Source organism: Sander lucioperca, chromosome 6, assembly GCF_008315115.2.
Source record: "Sander lucioperca isolate FBNREF2018 chromosome 6, SLUC_FBN_1.2, whole genome shotgun sequence".
In the NCBI taxonomy this organism is placed as follows: Eukaryota; Metazoa; Chordata; class Actinopteri; order Perciformes; family Percidae; genus Sander; species Sander lucioperca.
The window spans coordinates 21,171,117-21,188,471 of record NC_050178.1 but is presented as its reverse complement, the minus strand read 5'-3'; the positions used below and the strand labels follow the sequence as shown (position 1 = coordinate 21,188,471).

General features: G+C 40.0%; 1 protein-coding gene and 1 long non-coding RNA gene across 2 annotated transcripts in view; one reads left to right on the top strand and one right to left on the bottom strand.

The window, feature by feature from the left end:
- The window catches only part of LOC116052946 (NACHT, LRR and PYD domains-containing protein 3-like), a 27,868-nt gene extending 20,053 nt beyond the window's left edge, over window positions 1–7,815 (bottom strand). The window contains exon 1 of the mRNA XM_031303801.2: window positions 7,705–7,815. Within this exon, the coding sequence (XP_031159661.2) occupies window positions 7,705–7,719 (15 nt within the window). The 5' untranslated portion in view covers window positions 7,720–7,815. The remainder of the gene's footprint in view (window positions 1–7,704) is intronic.
- On the top strand, window positions 5,597–17,355 carry LOC116052961. The gene is made up of 3 exons (XR_004105702.1): window positions 5,597–5,607; window positions 10,426–10,430; window positions 17,163–17,355. It is a non-coding gene; the product is annotated as an uncharacterized LOC116052961 (long non-coding RNA).

Below are 17,355 nucleotides of genomic sequence, written 5' to 3'. Positions count from 1 at the left end.
AGTGCTACAGCTAAATTTAAGGAAGATATTCCAACAGCATTTAACTCAATGTCATGCCTTAAAGTGCCCATATTATGAAAAAATCACTTTTTCTGGGATTTGGGGTGTTATGTTGTGTCTCTGGTGCTTCCACACACATACAAACTTTGAAAAAAATCCACCCATGCTGTTTAGAGTGAGATACAGTTTCTGAATGTGTCCTGCCTTCAGTCTCTGGGTGAGCTGTTCAAAATCGGCACGGCTTGTGACGTCACAAGCCGAAACGAGCAGGCTAACCGCAACCATTAGCTCGTAGCGTTAGCATGCTAACGCTATGGCAAACGCTAGCATGCTAACGCTAGCATGCTACCTCGTTCTCAATAGCAAAGCACTGCTACAACACACACAAGTTCACCATAATCTACAAAAGAACTACTTACATGTGCGCCCTCATTTAGAAGTCTCCCAGCTAATCCTGCCTTGTAACTGACCAAAGTTGTAGAAACAGCCTTTCTTTTACTGTCTATGGAGCTAGCTAGCTGACATGATCTACATCTGAGCTACTGGGCATGTGCAGTGCAATCAAAGATAGTACAGAAGAAGAAGAAGAAAAGAGGTCTCACTCTGTAGCTAAAACAGAGACCAGCTGAAAAGAGGATCTGCAGCAGTGAGAGAGAGCGGTGCAGTACAACACAAATATAGTGTTTTTTGAAAATTAAACCATGTAAACCTATTCTGGTACAACCTTAAAATACAATTATGAACCTGAAAATGAGCATAATATGGCTGCTTTAATATAACAGAGGACTGTTATGTTAACTTTAGTCCCTCCCAAATTGATAACTTTGTAGACGCTGCTACGGCCTGCCTACGGACTACTTTAGACTCGGTTGCTCCTCTCAAAAAGAAGATGATGAAGGAAAGGAAACTAGCACCTTGGTATAACTCCCAAACTCGCAAATTAAAACAAATCTCACGAAAACTTGAAAGCAAATGGCGTTCCACCAAACTGGAAGAATCTCGTGTAGATTGGCAAGATAGTCTAAAAAATTATAGGAGGGCCCTCAGAAATGCCAGATAGGACTATTACTCAATACTAATAGAAGAAAATAAGAACAACCCAAGGTTTCTTTTCAGCACTGTGGCCAGGCTGACAGAGAGTCATAGCTCTGTTGAGCCATCTATTCCTATAGCTCTGAGCAGTGATGACTTCATGACCTTTTTTAATGATAAAATTATAACAATTAGAGAAAACATTCATCACCTTCTGCCCACAGCTTCTAACGGCTCACCATTGGGCGCAGGAGAGCTAGAGAGAACGATAAGACCTGATACATACTTAGACGGCTTTTATCCTATAGACCTCCAACAATTAATGTTAAAGGTCTCTTCAGCAAAGCCATCTACCTGTCTCTTAGACCCCATCCCAACGAGGCTACTCAAAGAAGTGTTACCCGTGGTCAACACCACATTACTAGATACGATCAATATGTCTTTATTAACAGGTCACATACCGCAGTCTTTTAAAGTAGCTGTGATAAAACCTATTCTGAAAAAACCCACCCTCGATCCTGAGGTCTTAGCCAACTATAGACCTATATCTAACCTCCCCTTTCTCTCCAAAATCCTTGAGAAGGTAGTCGCTAATCAATTGTGTGACTTTCTGCATAGAAATAGTCTATTTGAAGACTTTCAGTCAGGATTTAGAATGCATCATAGCACAGAGACGGCAGTGGTGAAAATCACTAACGACCTTCTAACTGCTGCTGACAAAGGACTTGTCTCCGTACTTGTCTTATTAGATCTTAGTGCTGCATTCGACACTATTGACCATACCCTCCTCTTACAGAGACTGGAACATTTAGTTGGCATTAAAGGAATCGCACTAAGCTGGTTTAAGTCCTATTTTTCTGAGCGATCCCAATTTGTTAATATTAACGATAAACCAACCAAATACGCTAAAGTTAGCCATGGCGTTCCCCAAGGCTCAGTGCTTGGACCAATTCTATTCTCTTTATATATGCTTCCCCTAGGCAATATTATTAGGAAACACTCAATTAACTTTCACTGTTACGCAGACGACACCCAATTATATCTGTCAATTAAACCAGACGAAAGCGGTCAGTTAGCTAAACTTCAAGCGTGCATTAAAGATATAAAATCCTGGAGACCCACAATTTTCTGATGTTAAACTCAAACAAAACGGAAGTTATTGTGCTGGGACCCAAGCACCACCGAACTTCATTATCTAAAGATATAGCTACCCTAGATGGTATTGCCCTGGCCTCCAGCACTACTGTCAGAAATCTAGGAATCATTTTTGACCAGGATCTATCCTTTAACGCCCACTTAAAACAAACCTCAAGAACAGCCTTTTTCCATCTTCGTAACATTGCCAAAATTAGGAACATCCTCTCGCAAAATGATGCTGAAAAACTAGTCCATGCATTCGTTACTTCCCGGCTGGACTACTGTAATTCTTTACTATCAGGCTGCTCAAATAAGTCCCTCAAGACCCTCCAGCTGATCCAGAATGCTGCAGCACGTGTTCTGACAAGAACTAAGAAAAGAGATCATATTTCTCCTGTATTAGCTTCTCTGCATTGGCTTCCTGTAAAATCCAGGATTGAATTTAAAATCCTTCTCCTGACCTACAAAGCACTAAATGGTCTAGCACCATCATACATAGAAGAGCTCTTAGTACCTTATTGTCCCACTAGAGCACTGTGCTCCCAGAACTCAGAGTTACTTGTGGTTCCTAGAGTCTCTAAAAGTAGAATGGGAGCCAGAGCCTTCAGCTACCAGGCTCCTCTCCTGTGGAACCAGCTCCCAACTTGGGTTCGGGGGGCAGACACCATCACCACATTTAAGAATAAACTGAAAACCATCATCTTTGATAAAGCTTATAGTTAGGGAGTGAGGAGTTGCAGCATAGTAGAGTAGAGTAGAGGGAGGCAGGAAGTACAGCCCGTTCCGGCAGAGGAGAGTACGAGCCCGGTCCGGCCCCTCTCTTTAGCCTGCCTCTCTTAGTTATGCTATTATAAATCTAGACTGCTGTCGGAAGTTCCTTCCTTCCAAGGACACAATGAGCTGCTCCCTCTTCTCTCTTTTCACTTGTCTTCTTTTGTGTGCATCTTAGTCCCAGAAATGCTTGTTACTAACCTAGCTCTGGGGAGTTTTCTCCCCGGAGTCCCTATGCTTCTTCTTCACCCAGAACATCACCTTGGAATTGGGTGGCACCTACACCGGGGTCTTGGGTGCAGCTGACGCTATGGACTTACTACACCCTGCTACGCTCTGCGATTCCCTGCAGTGTCTGACTGCGTCCTGCTGCATCCAACCGCGTCCACCCAGGCTGCTGTGCCACACTACACCCCGTAACGCCCTGCTGTGCCCTACTATGACATGAACTACTACGACTACCATTGTGGTCACTGTTTCACTATCTTCATTATGACTATTATTGCCACCATTCACCACTCCCCCAACCGGTGCCGTCAGACACCGCCTACCAAGAGTCTGGGTCTGTCCGAGGTTTCTTCCTAACAAAAAAGGGAGTTTTTCCTTGCCACTGTCGCAATAGCTCCTGCTAATGCTTGCTCTTGAGGCAACCACTGTAATAGTTGGGGCTTCGTAAACTACAGAGTTTGGTCTAGACCTACTCTATCTGTAAAGTGTCTCGAGATAACTCTTGTTATGATTTGATACTATAAATAAAATTGAATTGAATTGAATTGAACAGGTGAGCTCTTCTGTTTTGGAAAAATTTTTCTGCCTGGAGTTGGAAAGTGTGTGACCACAAACGCGTATACCCCTTCTCCAAGCTATGGAAGACGCACGCATATGGAGATATAGCAGTGGATGCTTTTCATGGCTGGATTCACCATGCTAGGCCATATTCCTCCCGCTGCTTGGCCAGGGAAAACATTGCTTGTGATGTGGATGAGGTGCTGTGGCCAGACCCAAACACAAGAGAGGTTGCAGCATAGTTTTATTTTATTTTTACTGTAACTGTATACAGTAAATTCTTCTGTTGTTTTGTATGTAGACTACTGTATGTGCAACTTTGTGTTGGTTGCATCGTACATTGTTTTTGTGGGAAAAATAAAATATATTTGTTACTGTGTATTTGTGTGTTCTGAGTATGAAAACAATATTCTCAAATATTTTACAACACACTTATGTATGTACTGTCTGTAGTAAGTGTAACACTGAACAAAAAAAAGGCCTAAGTCATGATGACGAATGGAGGAGTGTTTTACATTGAGCACATCAGTGTTCAACTGGTTGTTATAAATGTCTGTTCATAGGATGGTTTGTGTGGTCATTTGAAAACAAAATACCATTTTGAGAAGAAATAACATTGTTTTGAATGTAAAGTTCCATTTTGCAGGAGAATTGAGGGGTTTTGCCCATTGTGTGTGTGTGTGTGTGTGTGTGTGTGTGTGTGTGTGTGTGTGTGTGTGTGTGTGTGTGTATGTGTGTGTGTGTGTGTGTGTTTTGATTTGTGTGTAGAGTTCTGAGAGTATGAGGCATGCTTTCAGAAAATGTGTGAAAACAATGGAGAAAAACTGAAATATGTGACTGTGTGATAGTCTTTGTAATATAACAGCCTGAATTAAGAATGTTTGGCTGGTTGTTGACTCCTGTAAGGCTAATTATGTACAAATAAAATGAGATGAGTTTAAAAGAAGCTGCTAAACAGATTGTGCATTCTTATTTTGTGTTTTGTTTTTTTTCTGAGTAATTTGCCCAACCCTGTTGAATCACACAGATGCAGGAGGCATTTACTTTGCTTCCCCATGAAAAACCATGTTTAAGACCGTTTACTATTTACCATCAACCTTAAATGTACATTTTACAAAAAAAATATCCTTTATGCATGCAGTTCATATGTTATCTAATTCATCTAACTATTATTCTATCTATGATATTTATCTAATTTGTATTTGCATAAAATGAATGAAGCAGCATACTCAAACAAGGGTGCACAGTATAGCACATATAGATATTCAAATGATGACTACACCAATTTTATCACACAAGTTAAAGTGGTAGCTACACAGTATCTGATTGTGTATTAGCAATGCTCCAAAAACTACAGAAAGTTGTTACAGTGTATGTATAAGAAGACATGAGAGCAACTTTTTTAAAGGCCTTCAACACGTCAGGTTTCCATCTGTTGTTGTTGCTTCAGCTGCAGTTACAGACTAACTCCACCAGGTAGAGACACTACATCAGGAATATATCAGCTGTAGTTACAGACTGACGCCACCAGGTGGAGACATTACACCAGGAATATACAGTGGTGCTCATAAGTTTACACACCTTGGCCACACCTTGGCCATACCTTACTTTCTGACTGGTTGGACTATATTTGGTTGGACAGTTGGGCAGTGTATGTCAGCGTCAGATAAATTTCAGTTAAAACAAACTCGTTGCTACGATTTTTGGGGGCTGAACGTGGCCATGTTGTGGTTATGAAAGAGGAGCGATTGGATTACCCAGGAGGTTGATTCATTTGCAGCTTATTTTCTTATTTCTTGCACATATTGTACACAAGTTCCTGATAATTTAGCTGTGATATATCTCTTCTCTGTAGAACCTTGTGTTTAAGTGTGTTTCTGTGTTTGAGTGTGTTTTTGTGTGTGTGGCCACACCTCACTATGAAATATGCAGTATGACTGGTTAGACTATATGACTATAGTCATGTGTCACCACCCAACCAAATGCAAACAGGTGACAGGTGAGGATATCACAGCAGATTGTTAGAGTGGAGGGGGGGGGGCGGGCTGCGTCCACCCTGTTCTCACTCCCAACTCGTCAAATACAGATACTTGGGCAGTGTCTGACAGCATCAGATACGTTTCAGTTAAAAAACGTGTTGCTATGTTTTTTTCCGGGGCTGAACGTGGCCATGTTGTGGTTATGAAAGAGGAGAGATTGGATGACCCATGAGGTTGATACATTTGCAGCTTATTTTCTTTTTTCTTGCACATACTGTACACAAGTTCCATGCAAGAAGATGGCTCGGGTCTGTGTCTTGGCTGTGTTTTGATGCTTGCATGGCTTATACTGAATGTGGATACTGTTGATGTGTAACTGTGCTGTCATGCTAACGTTGAATAAAAAGAGGAATAAAAAAATCATCTTTTGGAAATTGATCTTAATGCCTTAATTAAAAAAACTGAGGAAAAATCCAACCTTTAAGGACACCAATTTTCTTTGTGAATGAATAATGTATCGTACATAAATTAATGTTCTTCCTTAAAGGTCCCATGACATTATGCTTTCTGGATGCTTTTATATAGGCCTTAGTGGTCCCCTAATACTGTATCTGAAGTCTTTTATATAGACCTTAGTGGTCCCCTAATACTGTATCTGAAGTCTCTTTTATATAAACCTTAGTGGTCCTCTAATACTGTATCTGAAGTCTCTTTTATATAGACCTTAGTGGTCCTCTAATACTGTATCTGAAGTCTCTTTATATAGACCTTAGTGGTCCTCTAATACTGTATCTGAAGTCTCTTTTATATAGACCTTAGTGGTCCCCTAAAACTGTATCTGAAGTCTCTTTTATATAGGCCTTAGTGGTCCCCTAAAACTGTATCTGAAGTCTCTTTATATAGACCTTAGTGGTCCTCTAATACTGTATCTGAAGTCTCTTTTATATAGACCTTAGTGGTCCCCTAAAACTGTATCTGAAGTCTCTTTTATATAGACCTTAGTGGTCCCCTAATACTGTATCTGAAGTCTCTTTCCCTAAATTCAGCCTTGGTGCAGAATTACAGCCACTAGAGCCAGTCCCACAATGATCTTTCATTAGGATGTGCCATTTCTGTGTCTGTAGTTTTAAATGCTATTGAGGAGGAGAGAGGGGGGGCAAGGTGGACGGGGGAGGGTGGGGGTGTGGCCTTGACCAAAAGCCACTTCGCTCATTTGCAAGCCATGATGTCTCTCTCTCTCTCTCATGGGTGGGCCAAATTCTCTGGGCAGGCAAACCAGAGAAAGGGGAGGTAACCTTGCTCCTTATGACATCATAAGGAGAAGATTCCAGATCGGTCCATCTGAGCTTTCATTTTCTCAAAGGCAGAGCAGGATACCCAGGGCTCGGTTTACACCTATCACCATTTCTAGCCACTGGGGGACTATAGGCAGGCTGGGGGAACTCATTTTAATGTTAAAAATCCTCATAAAGTGACATTTTCATGCCATGGGACCTTTTATTTTATGGATCCAGGATACTATACATCCTGATAAAGTTCCCTTTGGCCTTTGGAATTACAATAGTCCCACATCATCACATACCCTTCACCATACCCCCACATCATCACATACCATTCACCATACCTAGAGATTGGCATGGGGTACTTTCCATAAGACTTTCCACAAACCATGCCATGACGCTGATCAGTTGCCCAACAACGTTACATCACAGCTTGTTTTTACTGCAGCAACAAAGTGTTTCCTGCTGAGTCCTAATCCTCGCCCGTCTGTGACCTTCCCCTACACATCTCTGAGAGCCCTGACAGACCCTAAATCACACTGAACTCATCTTTCTCATTCAAAGCAACACTTTATCTGGACTTCTCTCTGCTTGCTGCTCACACAGGCGGCCATCTCGATTCACAGCTTTAAACAGTCACACTTTCACCGTCAATTCAACCATTTCTCCAAAATACAACATTCAATGACATCATCTCAACCAATCATAGCTCCACTTACTGAACTTTCAGCCATCAGCGTGCGTCTCTTCTGTCCTCAGCAGGTCTGCGTAGAAAAGGAGCTTCAACTTCCATCAGAGGAAGTGAAGCGACGCTTCTTATCCCTCATCAGAGAGTGTTTAAGTGTGTTTCTGTGATTGAGTGTGTTTTTGTGTGTGTGGCCACACCTCACTATGGAATATGCAGTATGACTGGTTAGACTATATGACTATAGTCATGTGTCACCACCCAACCAAATGCAAACAGGTGACAGGTGAGGATATCACAGCAGATTGTTGGAGTGGAGGGGGGGGGGCGGGCTGCGTCCACCCTGTTCTCACTCCCAACTCGTCAAATACAGATACTTGGGCAGTGTCTGACAGCATCAGATACGTTTCAGTTAAAAAACGTGTTGCTATGTTTTTTTCCGGGGCTGAACGTGGCCATGTTGTGGTTATGAAAGAGGAGAGATTGGATGACCCATGAGGTTGATACATTTGCAGCTTATTTTCTTTTTTCTTGCACATACTGTACACAAGTTCTATGCAAGAAGATGGCTCGGGTCTGTGTCTTGGCTGTGTTTTGATGCTTGCATGGCTTATACTGAATATGGATACTGTTGATGTGTAACTGTGCTGTCATGCTAACGTTTAATAAAAAGAGGAATAAAAAAATCATCTTTTGGAAATTGATCTTAATGCCTTAATTAAAAAAACTGAGGAAAAATCCAACCTTTAAGGACACCAATTTTCTTTGTGAATGAATAATGTATCGTACATAAATAAATGTTCTTCCTTAAAGGTCCCATGACATTATGCTTTCTGGATGCTTTTATATAGGCCTTAGTGGTCCCCTAATACTGTATCTGAAGTCTTTTATATAGACCTTAGTGGTCCCCTAATACTGTATCTGAAGTCTCTTTTATATAGACCTTAGTGGTCCCCTAATACTGTATCTGAAGTCTCTTTATATAGACCTTAGTGATCCCCTAAAACTGTATCTGAAGTCTCTTTTATAGACCTAGTGGTCCCCTAAACTGTATCTGAAGTCTCTTTTATATAGACCTTAGTGGTCCCCTAATACTGTATCTGAAGTCTCTTTTATATAGACCTTAGTGGTCCCCTAATACTGTATCTGAAGTCTCTTTTATATAGACCTTAGTGGTCCCCTAATACTGTATCTGAAGTCTCTTTCCTGAAATTCAGCCTTGGTGCAGAATTCCAGCCACTAGATCCAGTCCCACAATGAGCTTTCCTTAGGATGTGCCATTTCTGTGTCTGTAGCTATTGAGGATGAGAGAGGGGGGGGGGGGCAAGGTGGAGGGGGGGGTGTGGCCTTGACCAACTGCCACTTTGCTCGTTTGAAAGCCATGATGTCTCTCTCTCTCATGGGTGGGCCAACTTCTCTGGGTGGGCAAAGCAAAGAAAGGGGAGGTAACCTTCCCCTTATGACATCATAAGGAGAAGATTCCAGATCGGCCCATCTGAGCTTTCATTTTCTCAAAGGCAGAGCAGGATACCCAGGGTATACTCGGTTTACACCTATCACCATTTCTAGCCATTGGGGGACAATCGGCAGCCTGGGGGAACTCATATTAATGTAAAAATCCTCATAAAGTGACATTTTCATGCCATGGGACCTTTAAAATACAGGGGACATAAGTCAGCACACCCCTATGTTAAATTCCCATAGAGGCAGGCAGATTTTTATTTTTAAAGGCCAGTTATTTCATGGATCCAGGATACTATGCATCCTGATAAAGTTCCCTTGGCCTTTGGAATTAAAATAGCCCCCCCCCACACACACATCATCACATTCCCTTCACCAACGCCTGTGTTCAGATAAGTGAAGGAATGTCCTCTAGCCTACTCACTCCGGGTGTGTGAGAAAGCTGTTCTTGTGTGTGGTGCTTGACTAAGGGCTGTCCTTATTCCTCCTCAGTGCCTCCAGTGCTGGCATCGTATTGCATCGTGGAGTGGCGTAGGGGAAGAGAAGCCCGAGCTGCCCTGGCGGAATCAGCCCTCCCTCTCGCTACCTGCTTACCGAACAGACTGACGCCGTATGGACTTTGAAATTGTGGTTGGAGTTCGGACTGAAACCGGTCGGTTTTCTTGTTACATTTTTAAATCCTGAGAACTGTTTTTATCCTTTTATATAGTGTGTTATAATAAAGTGTACATTTAAAATCTTAAAGTGGTCCTGGTCCATTAATGTCAGTGGTAAATATAATTGCTGGTATCAATTTTAAAGAACCTCCTCACACATTTCATTGTGTGTGCATGGGTGACACATCTCTCAATGCATATTAAACCAGCTATTAGGCTAACTGAAATAAAACCATGCCATGGGGGGGGAGCTGCGTCCACCCTGTTCTCACTCCCAATTCATCAAATACAGTATTCAGTTAAAAAAAAAAAACGTTGCTAAGTTTTATTTATTTATTTTTTTTCAGGGCTGAACATTATGGAGGAAGTATTTATTCATAATTCAAATTGAAAGTCCAAAGAGAAAACGAAGCGAGATCAAATTAAAAATATTATTTTTTTTTTTTTAAATTTTCCATTTGGATTTAATATTTGGCTTTTGAATTTAAATTTAACATTGGCTTTTAATTTGGATTTAATATTTGGCTTTTCGATTTCAATTTAACATTGGATTTTCATTTGGATTTAATATTTGGCTTTTGAATTTCCATTTAACATTGGCTTTTCATTTGGACTTGACACATGTCAATGTAAATGAGGAGGCGTGGCCCAAAGGCTGGTGGGGGGGTCTGAAAATAAAGGGGTGCAGAGGCCCCTTATGACCAGCAGGGGGAGCTGACTGCTGGGGAGCTCACTGTTGAGGAGCATCTGTCTGCAGCTTGACCACCAGGCTGGCTTATCCTCTTATTTCACATGATAGAAACTGATGATGTAGGCTAAACACAAACCACATTTCATGCAACAACAGTGAAGTTTTCATGTAGATACTATAATTGGGCCCGTGTTAGTGAGGACTAGATCAGGACTGGATTTAAAGATGATCCTGGTTTCCAACTTCGCCCCAGGTGTGTCTGTTAAAAACACGGACGGAGACAACTTCTCTCTTCTGATGTTTTATTTAATTAAGCAACAGTACAAACATGGGTGTGGGTAGCTCTGCTACGTGTGTTTGTGTGTTGTCAGATCTCGAGGACACACACACACACACACACACACACACACACACACACACACACTCTCTAAGTTACGAACCAACTGTTTTGAAACTGGGCTGAACATTATACCTTCGGAAGCCGCAGGAGTGTGTTTTTGGAACTGCGCTGCACGAAAAGTTTGACCGCGAGTGGAACAATGGCAAACAATGAAAACACAATGGAAACTATACTCCGCGCAATCGAAGACAGCAAACAGGAGGTTCTCTCAAATATCCAAGCATTAGACAAGAAAGTAAATCAGCTTGACACTGCTATGAACAACTTGTCAGAGCAAAATATAGAAATGCAACAAAAAGTGAGTAAAGCCGAAGATGACGTAGCAGATGCGCTCAAACGCATTCATGTCATTTACTCTGTATGCGTATGTATGTATGTATGTATGTGCGTATGTATGTATGCATGTACGTGCGTACGTATGTATGCATGTATGTGTATGGATGTGTATATATGTGTATATCTTTATTTTTTTACTCTATGCTGCTATTTGGAGAGGATTGCTCCAACAGAATTTCGTTGTATCGCATACAATGACAATAAAGATCTATCTATCTATCTATCTATCTATCTATGTACTGGAGAAAAACCAGGCCTCGCTACAATCAAAGGTGGACTATATGGAAAATAAAAACAGACAGTCAAATCTGTTGGTTGTTGGCATTCCGGAGGGATCCGAAGGAACGAATATGATAACTTTCCTGCGACGTCTGATTCCTGATCTACTCGGGAAGGAAAACTTCACAGAGCCACCCTGTATGGAGCGGAGCCATCGGCTTGCTGGGACCGACACACCGAAGCGACCTCGGCCCATCATTGTGAAATTCCTTAACTACCAGGATAAGATGAAGATCCTTCGGCTGGCATGTGAGAAAAGAGAGCTCCGGTTCAAAGATAACAAGAGTTCACTTTTTCCCCGACTTCAGCGAAGTGGTGCAATCCAAACGCAGGGCTTTTCCTGCCGGTGAAACAGAAACTCCAGAAACTAAGAATACGGTATGCTATGATCTTCCCAGCAATATTATCAATTGAACATGATGGTACTCAATTGAGGTTTCATTCACCAGAAGAGGCAGAGATCTACGTAAATAGAATACAGGTCAGTGAACCTGCTTGACCTATGGCCTGACAGGGTTCTATCAGTGTGTAGTATTAGACTCTCGTGCGCACCAATGATAAAGTAATCCGTCTGTCTGTTTTTCTTTTGTCTTTATTTTTATTTTGGAAAATATTAGTTCTTGCTTGAATTATGTTGCTATTTAAAATAATGGATAGACATGGGCTCCTTCCTGCAGTGGTTAGGGTATGGTTGGGCACAGAACATGTCTTTCGGACTTGGGCTGGGCCTTTTGCTGTTGGGATGGGAGGAGTGGGTTTATGTGTTTCATGTATTGTGAAGTCAGTGTTTTATTTTGTTTTTTCTATGTTATAAATGAGTTAGGTTTATTCATGTATGTTATCAGCAGGGCAGTGCCTAGTAAATTATTTTATATAGTGTGGTTGAATATAAGCCTCAGTAAAATATATAAAATGTAATTCCTCATGTCATTCAATAATTCCATTTTAATTTGTTCCTGGAACATCAAAGGGTGCAAACATCCCATAAAAAGGAATAAAATCTTGTCTTACTTAAAAAAAGAGAAAGTAGCTATTTGACTGCTACAGGAGACACATCTAATGAAGGTTGAACACTCAAAATTAAAGAGAAATTGGGTTGGGCAAGTATTTTCTGCCTCATATTACAGCAAAAAGTACGGGAGTTACTATTTTAATTAATAAGGACCTTCCACTAAAAGTCGAGCATTGTGAATCTGATCCAGATGGTTGCTTTGTGTTTCTATACGGCTTTTTATATGGCGAAATGATAAGCATTTTAAATGTTTATGCTGCACCAAATATCCATTGGAATCTATTTACAAAATTAACTTCATTGCTTGTACAATATAGTGCCCCTAATGTTATTATTGGTGGTGACTGGAATTGTGTTAGATGGGAAATTACATAAGCATCCTAGCAATCTATCGACCATTCCAACCCGTAGACAAAAAGCTCTCCGTCAAATGTTAGACGAACTTGGTTTGATAGATGCTTGGCGTCTGCTGAACCCAGCTGATAAAGATTATACATTTTACTCTAATCCCCACAAGTCTTACTCTAGAATTGACTTTTTTCTTGTTCCACAATCCTCTATACAACAAATCGAAAAATTTAATATTGGATCTATTCATATATCAGACCATGCTCCAGTCTTTTTGGTATGTACATTTCATATAACAATTTAAACAGATACAGCTGGAAATGTAATAGATCTATATTATCCGACCCAGATTTTTGTTCCATGGCTCAAAAAGAATTTAAAATGTTTATCCAGGAGAACGATAATGAATACACAAATCCCTCAAACTTATAGGAAACAACTAAGGCTTATTTAAGGGGCATTATTATATCATATTATTCAGCAAAAAAGAAAAAAAAAGTTGAAAGAACAGAAACGTCTTGAGTTGGAATTACAAAAAGCTGAATCTGAGCATAAACGTAATGGCTGCAATGCGAACGGGCATAAAGTTATAAGAACTAGAACTGCCCTAAACACACTCCTATCTCAGAATGCAGAAAAGGGTTTATTTAGACAAAAACACAAGATATACGAATATGCCAATAGATCAGGGAGGTACTTAGCTAATCTTATAAGTAATACACCTTCAAACAAATCCATTAATAAAATTAAGGATAAACATGGGAAGCTGCATTATACAAACATTGAAATTGCTAATGTATTTAATGAATTTTTCTCATCTTTGTATACATCAAAAACAGTGGGCATGGATGATAAAATTAATGATTTTTTTCAATGTATAAAACTTCCTAAGGTATCTGATGATGATCTGAAGATAGGATTAAGTGTGAAATGGTTATATCTTGTATGGAAGTTGAGGAGGTGATAGGCACCTTAGCAGCTGGAAAGGCCTGTGGACCAGATGGTCTCCCCCCAGAGATTTATAAAACTTTTAAAGGTATTCTCTCTCCCTTAATTACTAGAACGTTTAAACACTCTTTGTCAATTAAAAAGCTTCCTCAATCATTGCAATTGGCTACAATTAATATGACACTAAAGGAAAACAAAGACCCAGAATATCCTGAATCCTATAGACCAATAAGTATTCAAAACACAGATTATTCAAAAATTCTAGCTAAACTTCTTGATACTAGGATTAATTATATTATACCAAAAATTGTGGGACATGACCAGACTGGCTTTGTCCAAAACAGGCAATCATATTCAAACATTAGGAGATTATGGGGTATTTTACAGTATGTTCAAATTCAGAAACTTAATGCATCGGTGGTATCATTAGATGCTGAAAAAGCATTTGATCATATAGAGTGGGATTATTTGTTTAAAACTTTAAAGGAGTATGCTTTCGGAGACGGGTTTATTGAATGGGTTAAATTGTTATATTCTGCACAACAAGCATCAGTTTCTATTATGGGGGTAATGTCTTCTTCTTTCTCTATTAGTAAAGGTACCAAACAAGGATGCCCTTTAACTCCTTTATTATTTGCATTAGCAATGGAACCTTTGGCGGAGATGATTAGATCTAGCTCCTCAGTTGCCAGTATTCAAACTAAAAAACAAATATACAAGATTTCACTGTATGCAGATGATGTTCTTTTATTTTTGAACAATCCCATTTACTCCGTCTCAGCTGTTGTCCAGATAATAAATGAGTTTGGGGTGTTCTCTGGCTATAAAGTCAACATGGAAAATCATTAGTTTTACCGCTAGGGAACTTGACTTGTTCTGACCTATCGGGTTGCATTCCTTTTCAGTTGTATCCTCATGGGTTTAGATACTTGGGAATTAATGTCTGCTGTAATTTTGATGAAATGGTAAAAATGAATTTAGACCCAGTGGTGAATGAAATTAGAAAAAATCTTCAAAGATGGAGTCCTTTGTTAATATCATTACTTGGCAGAGTTGCCATTATTAAGATGAATGTCTTACCCAGGCTATTATATCCATTGCAGATGCTACCCAATTATGTTCCAGTTAAGTTTTTTAAATCACTACATAGTTTGATAAGTAAATTTGTATGGAAGGGCAAGCGCCCAAGATTTAAATTGGAGAAACTGCAGTTACCAAGGGACAAAGGGGGGTTAGCATTGCCAAATATAATGTATTATCACTGGGCCTCACAAATAAGATATAATACTGAATGGTTAAATGATGCTAATTCCACATTTCTGGATTTGGAAAATATCGGCTGTGAACTGGTCCTGTCAGATATGCCCTTTATGAATAATGCAATCTCACTACAGGGAATGAAAGATAATTTTATTGTTAGAAATACCCTTAAAACATGGAATCAAGTACGTAGACATTTTGGGATTAAAAATCAATTCTCTGCTCTGGCGCCTATTGTTTGCAATCCTGACTTTGAATTGTCTTGTTTAGATGTGGGTTTTAAAACATTGAAAGATGCTGGTATCTCTCAAATACAACACCTGATCTCAGATGGGATTTTAAAATCTTTCTCTCAACTCAGAACTGAATTTGAGCTCCCTCAAACACAATTTTTCTGTTATTTACAGCTTAGGAGTTATACATTCTATACCATCATATATGAGTGGCTTGAATATTAATCCGCTTGAAAATATACTATTAAAAGGCTTCTTCTTTAAAGAAGAAAGTATTGAGTTATATTTACTCTCAAATGTTTGTCAATATCCCTACGATCAATCGCAAAACTTCTTGGGGTGAAGATTTTGGTTCCCAACTGGATGAGGGGATGTGGAAAAGGATCTTGTTGAATGCTAAGAAAATGACATGTTCTAATAAATCCTATGAGACTCAATATAAGATTATCCACAGACTGCATGTTACCCCTGCTATTCAATGTAAATATGACCCTATGTGCTTATCATTATGTGTGAAATGTAAAAATAGCTGTGGCACTTATGGACATCTAATGTGGTCATGTCCAAGAATCTCAAGTTTCTGGCTATCGGTCCAAAACGAGATTAAGAACATTTTTAGGTTTGATATTCCACTAAATCCATACCATTTTGTACTGGGACTGGATACCAATTGTGATCATAGGTACAGGTACATTCTTAGTGTCGCTTTGTATGCTGCACGCCTCACAATACTAAATATATGGTTAGACGAAGATCCTCCTAATATTACAATGTGGTATGAAAAATGTATGTCCATCTTGCCATTGGAGAGATTATCACATGTACTAAGAAATACGCTCAATGATTTTGTAAGGGAAATGTCACCATTAGAATTATACCTGAAAGAAGAATGGCCTAGAGTAATGTGTATAGGCGTAGGAATTTGAAAAGTGACTGAAAAAGCACATGAAATATTTAATTTTGCACTGCAACTGCTAGTTTTATTTTACTAACTCTCTTTTTCCTAAAATATTAAGACTTGTTAAATGTGAATATTTTCTAGTTTCTTCTCTCCTCTGGGATAGGAAACTGAACCCTCTGTCCTTCCTTAAGTATTCTCCCTTTACTTTCTTTCTATCCTTCCCTCTTCTTTCCTTCCTTCTTCCCTACGTACCTCCTTCCCTTCCTCCTCTCCTTCGTACCTCCTTCCTTACGTACCTCCTTCCTCCTTCCCTACGTACCTCCTTCCCTACGTACCTCCTTCCTCCTCCCCTACGTACCTCCTTCCTCCTCCCCTACGTACCTCCTTCCTCCTCCCTACGTACCTCTACCTTCCCCCCTTCCTTCCAGTAATAAGTGGGTCACAGAGAGACACAGAGAGGCAGAAACAGAGCGAGCTTTACTCTTTATTCTCCCTCCCAACCCTGAAATTAAACACATTCTAGTTCACGTACGATGATGAAAGTTTTATTGCCATAAACAGTGTAGGAAAATAAAATAAACCCCCCAAAATAAAGGAAGAAAGAGTTGAAACAGCCATTTGTTTATATCCTATAGTACAGTAAAGCAAATGTCAGCTGTTGATCAGCGACACCAACGTGTTGTCAAAGCGGCGCAGGTTTGAAATCCTCTTTTATTTCATTCTCGGGAGGCACACACACCTGAAAACATCCCCCCACTGACCGGTTCTGGGTTATTGGGGCCGCTAACGTTTGAGACGGGTAAAGAAAAATAAATCAAAGATGAAGATGCAGGAATGCAAACGTTACAGCTTTAGATTAGAGATGTTCCGTTACCGTTTCTTCCTTCCTGGTACCGAGCACCGATCCCATACCCACGTGTGTGTGTCTGAGTGTGTGTGTGCGCTTGTATGTGTCTGTGTGATTGAGTAAGTGACTGATGGGAACAACAATCTTTGAAATCGGTTTAGTTTTAAGCGAGAAACAAGCTGTAAGCTGTATTTACGTCCACTAAAAGTTCTGTTGTTGCTGCTGACAGACTCAGATTATTATTCTAAGTGTGTGACAACATTATGGGATGGATCCCTACAGAGATAGACCTTTTAGTTAAAGAGTAAGATCC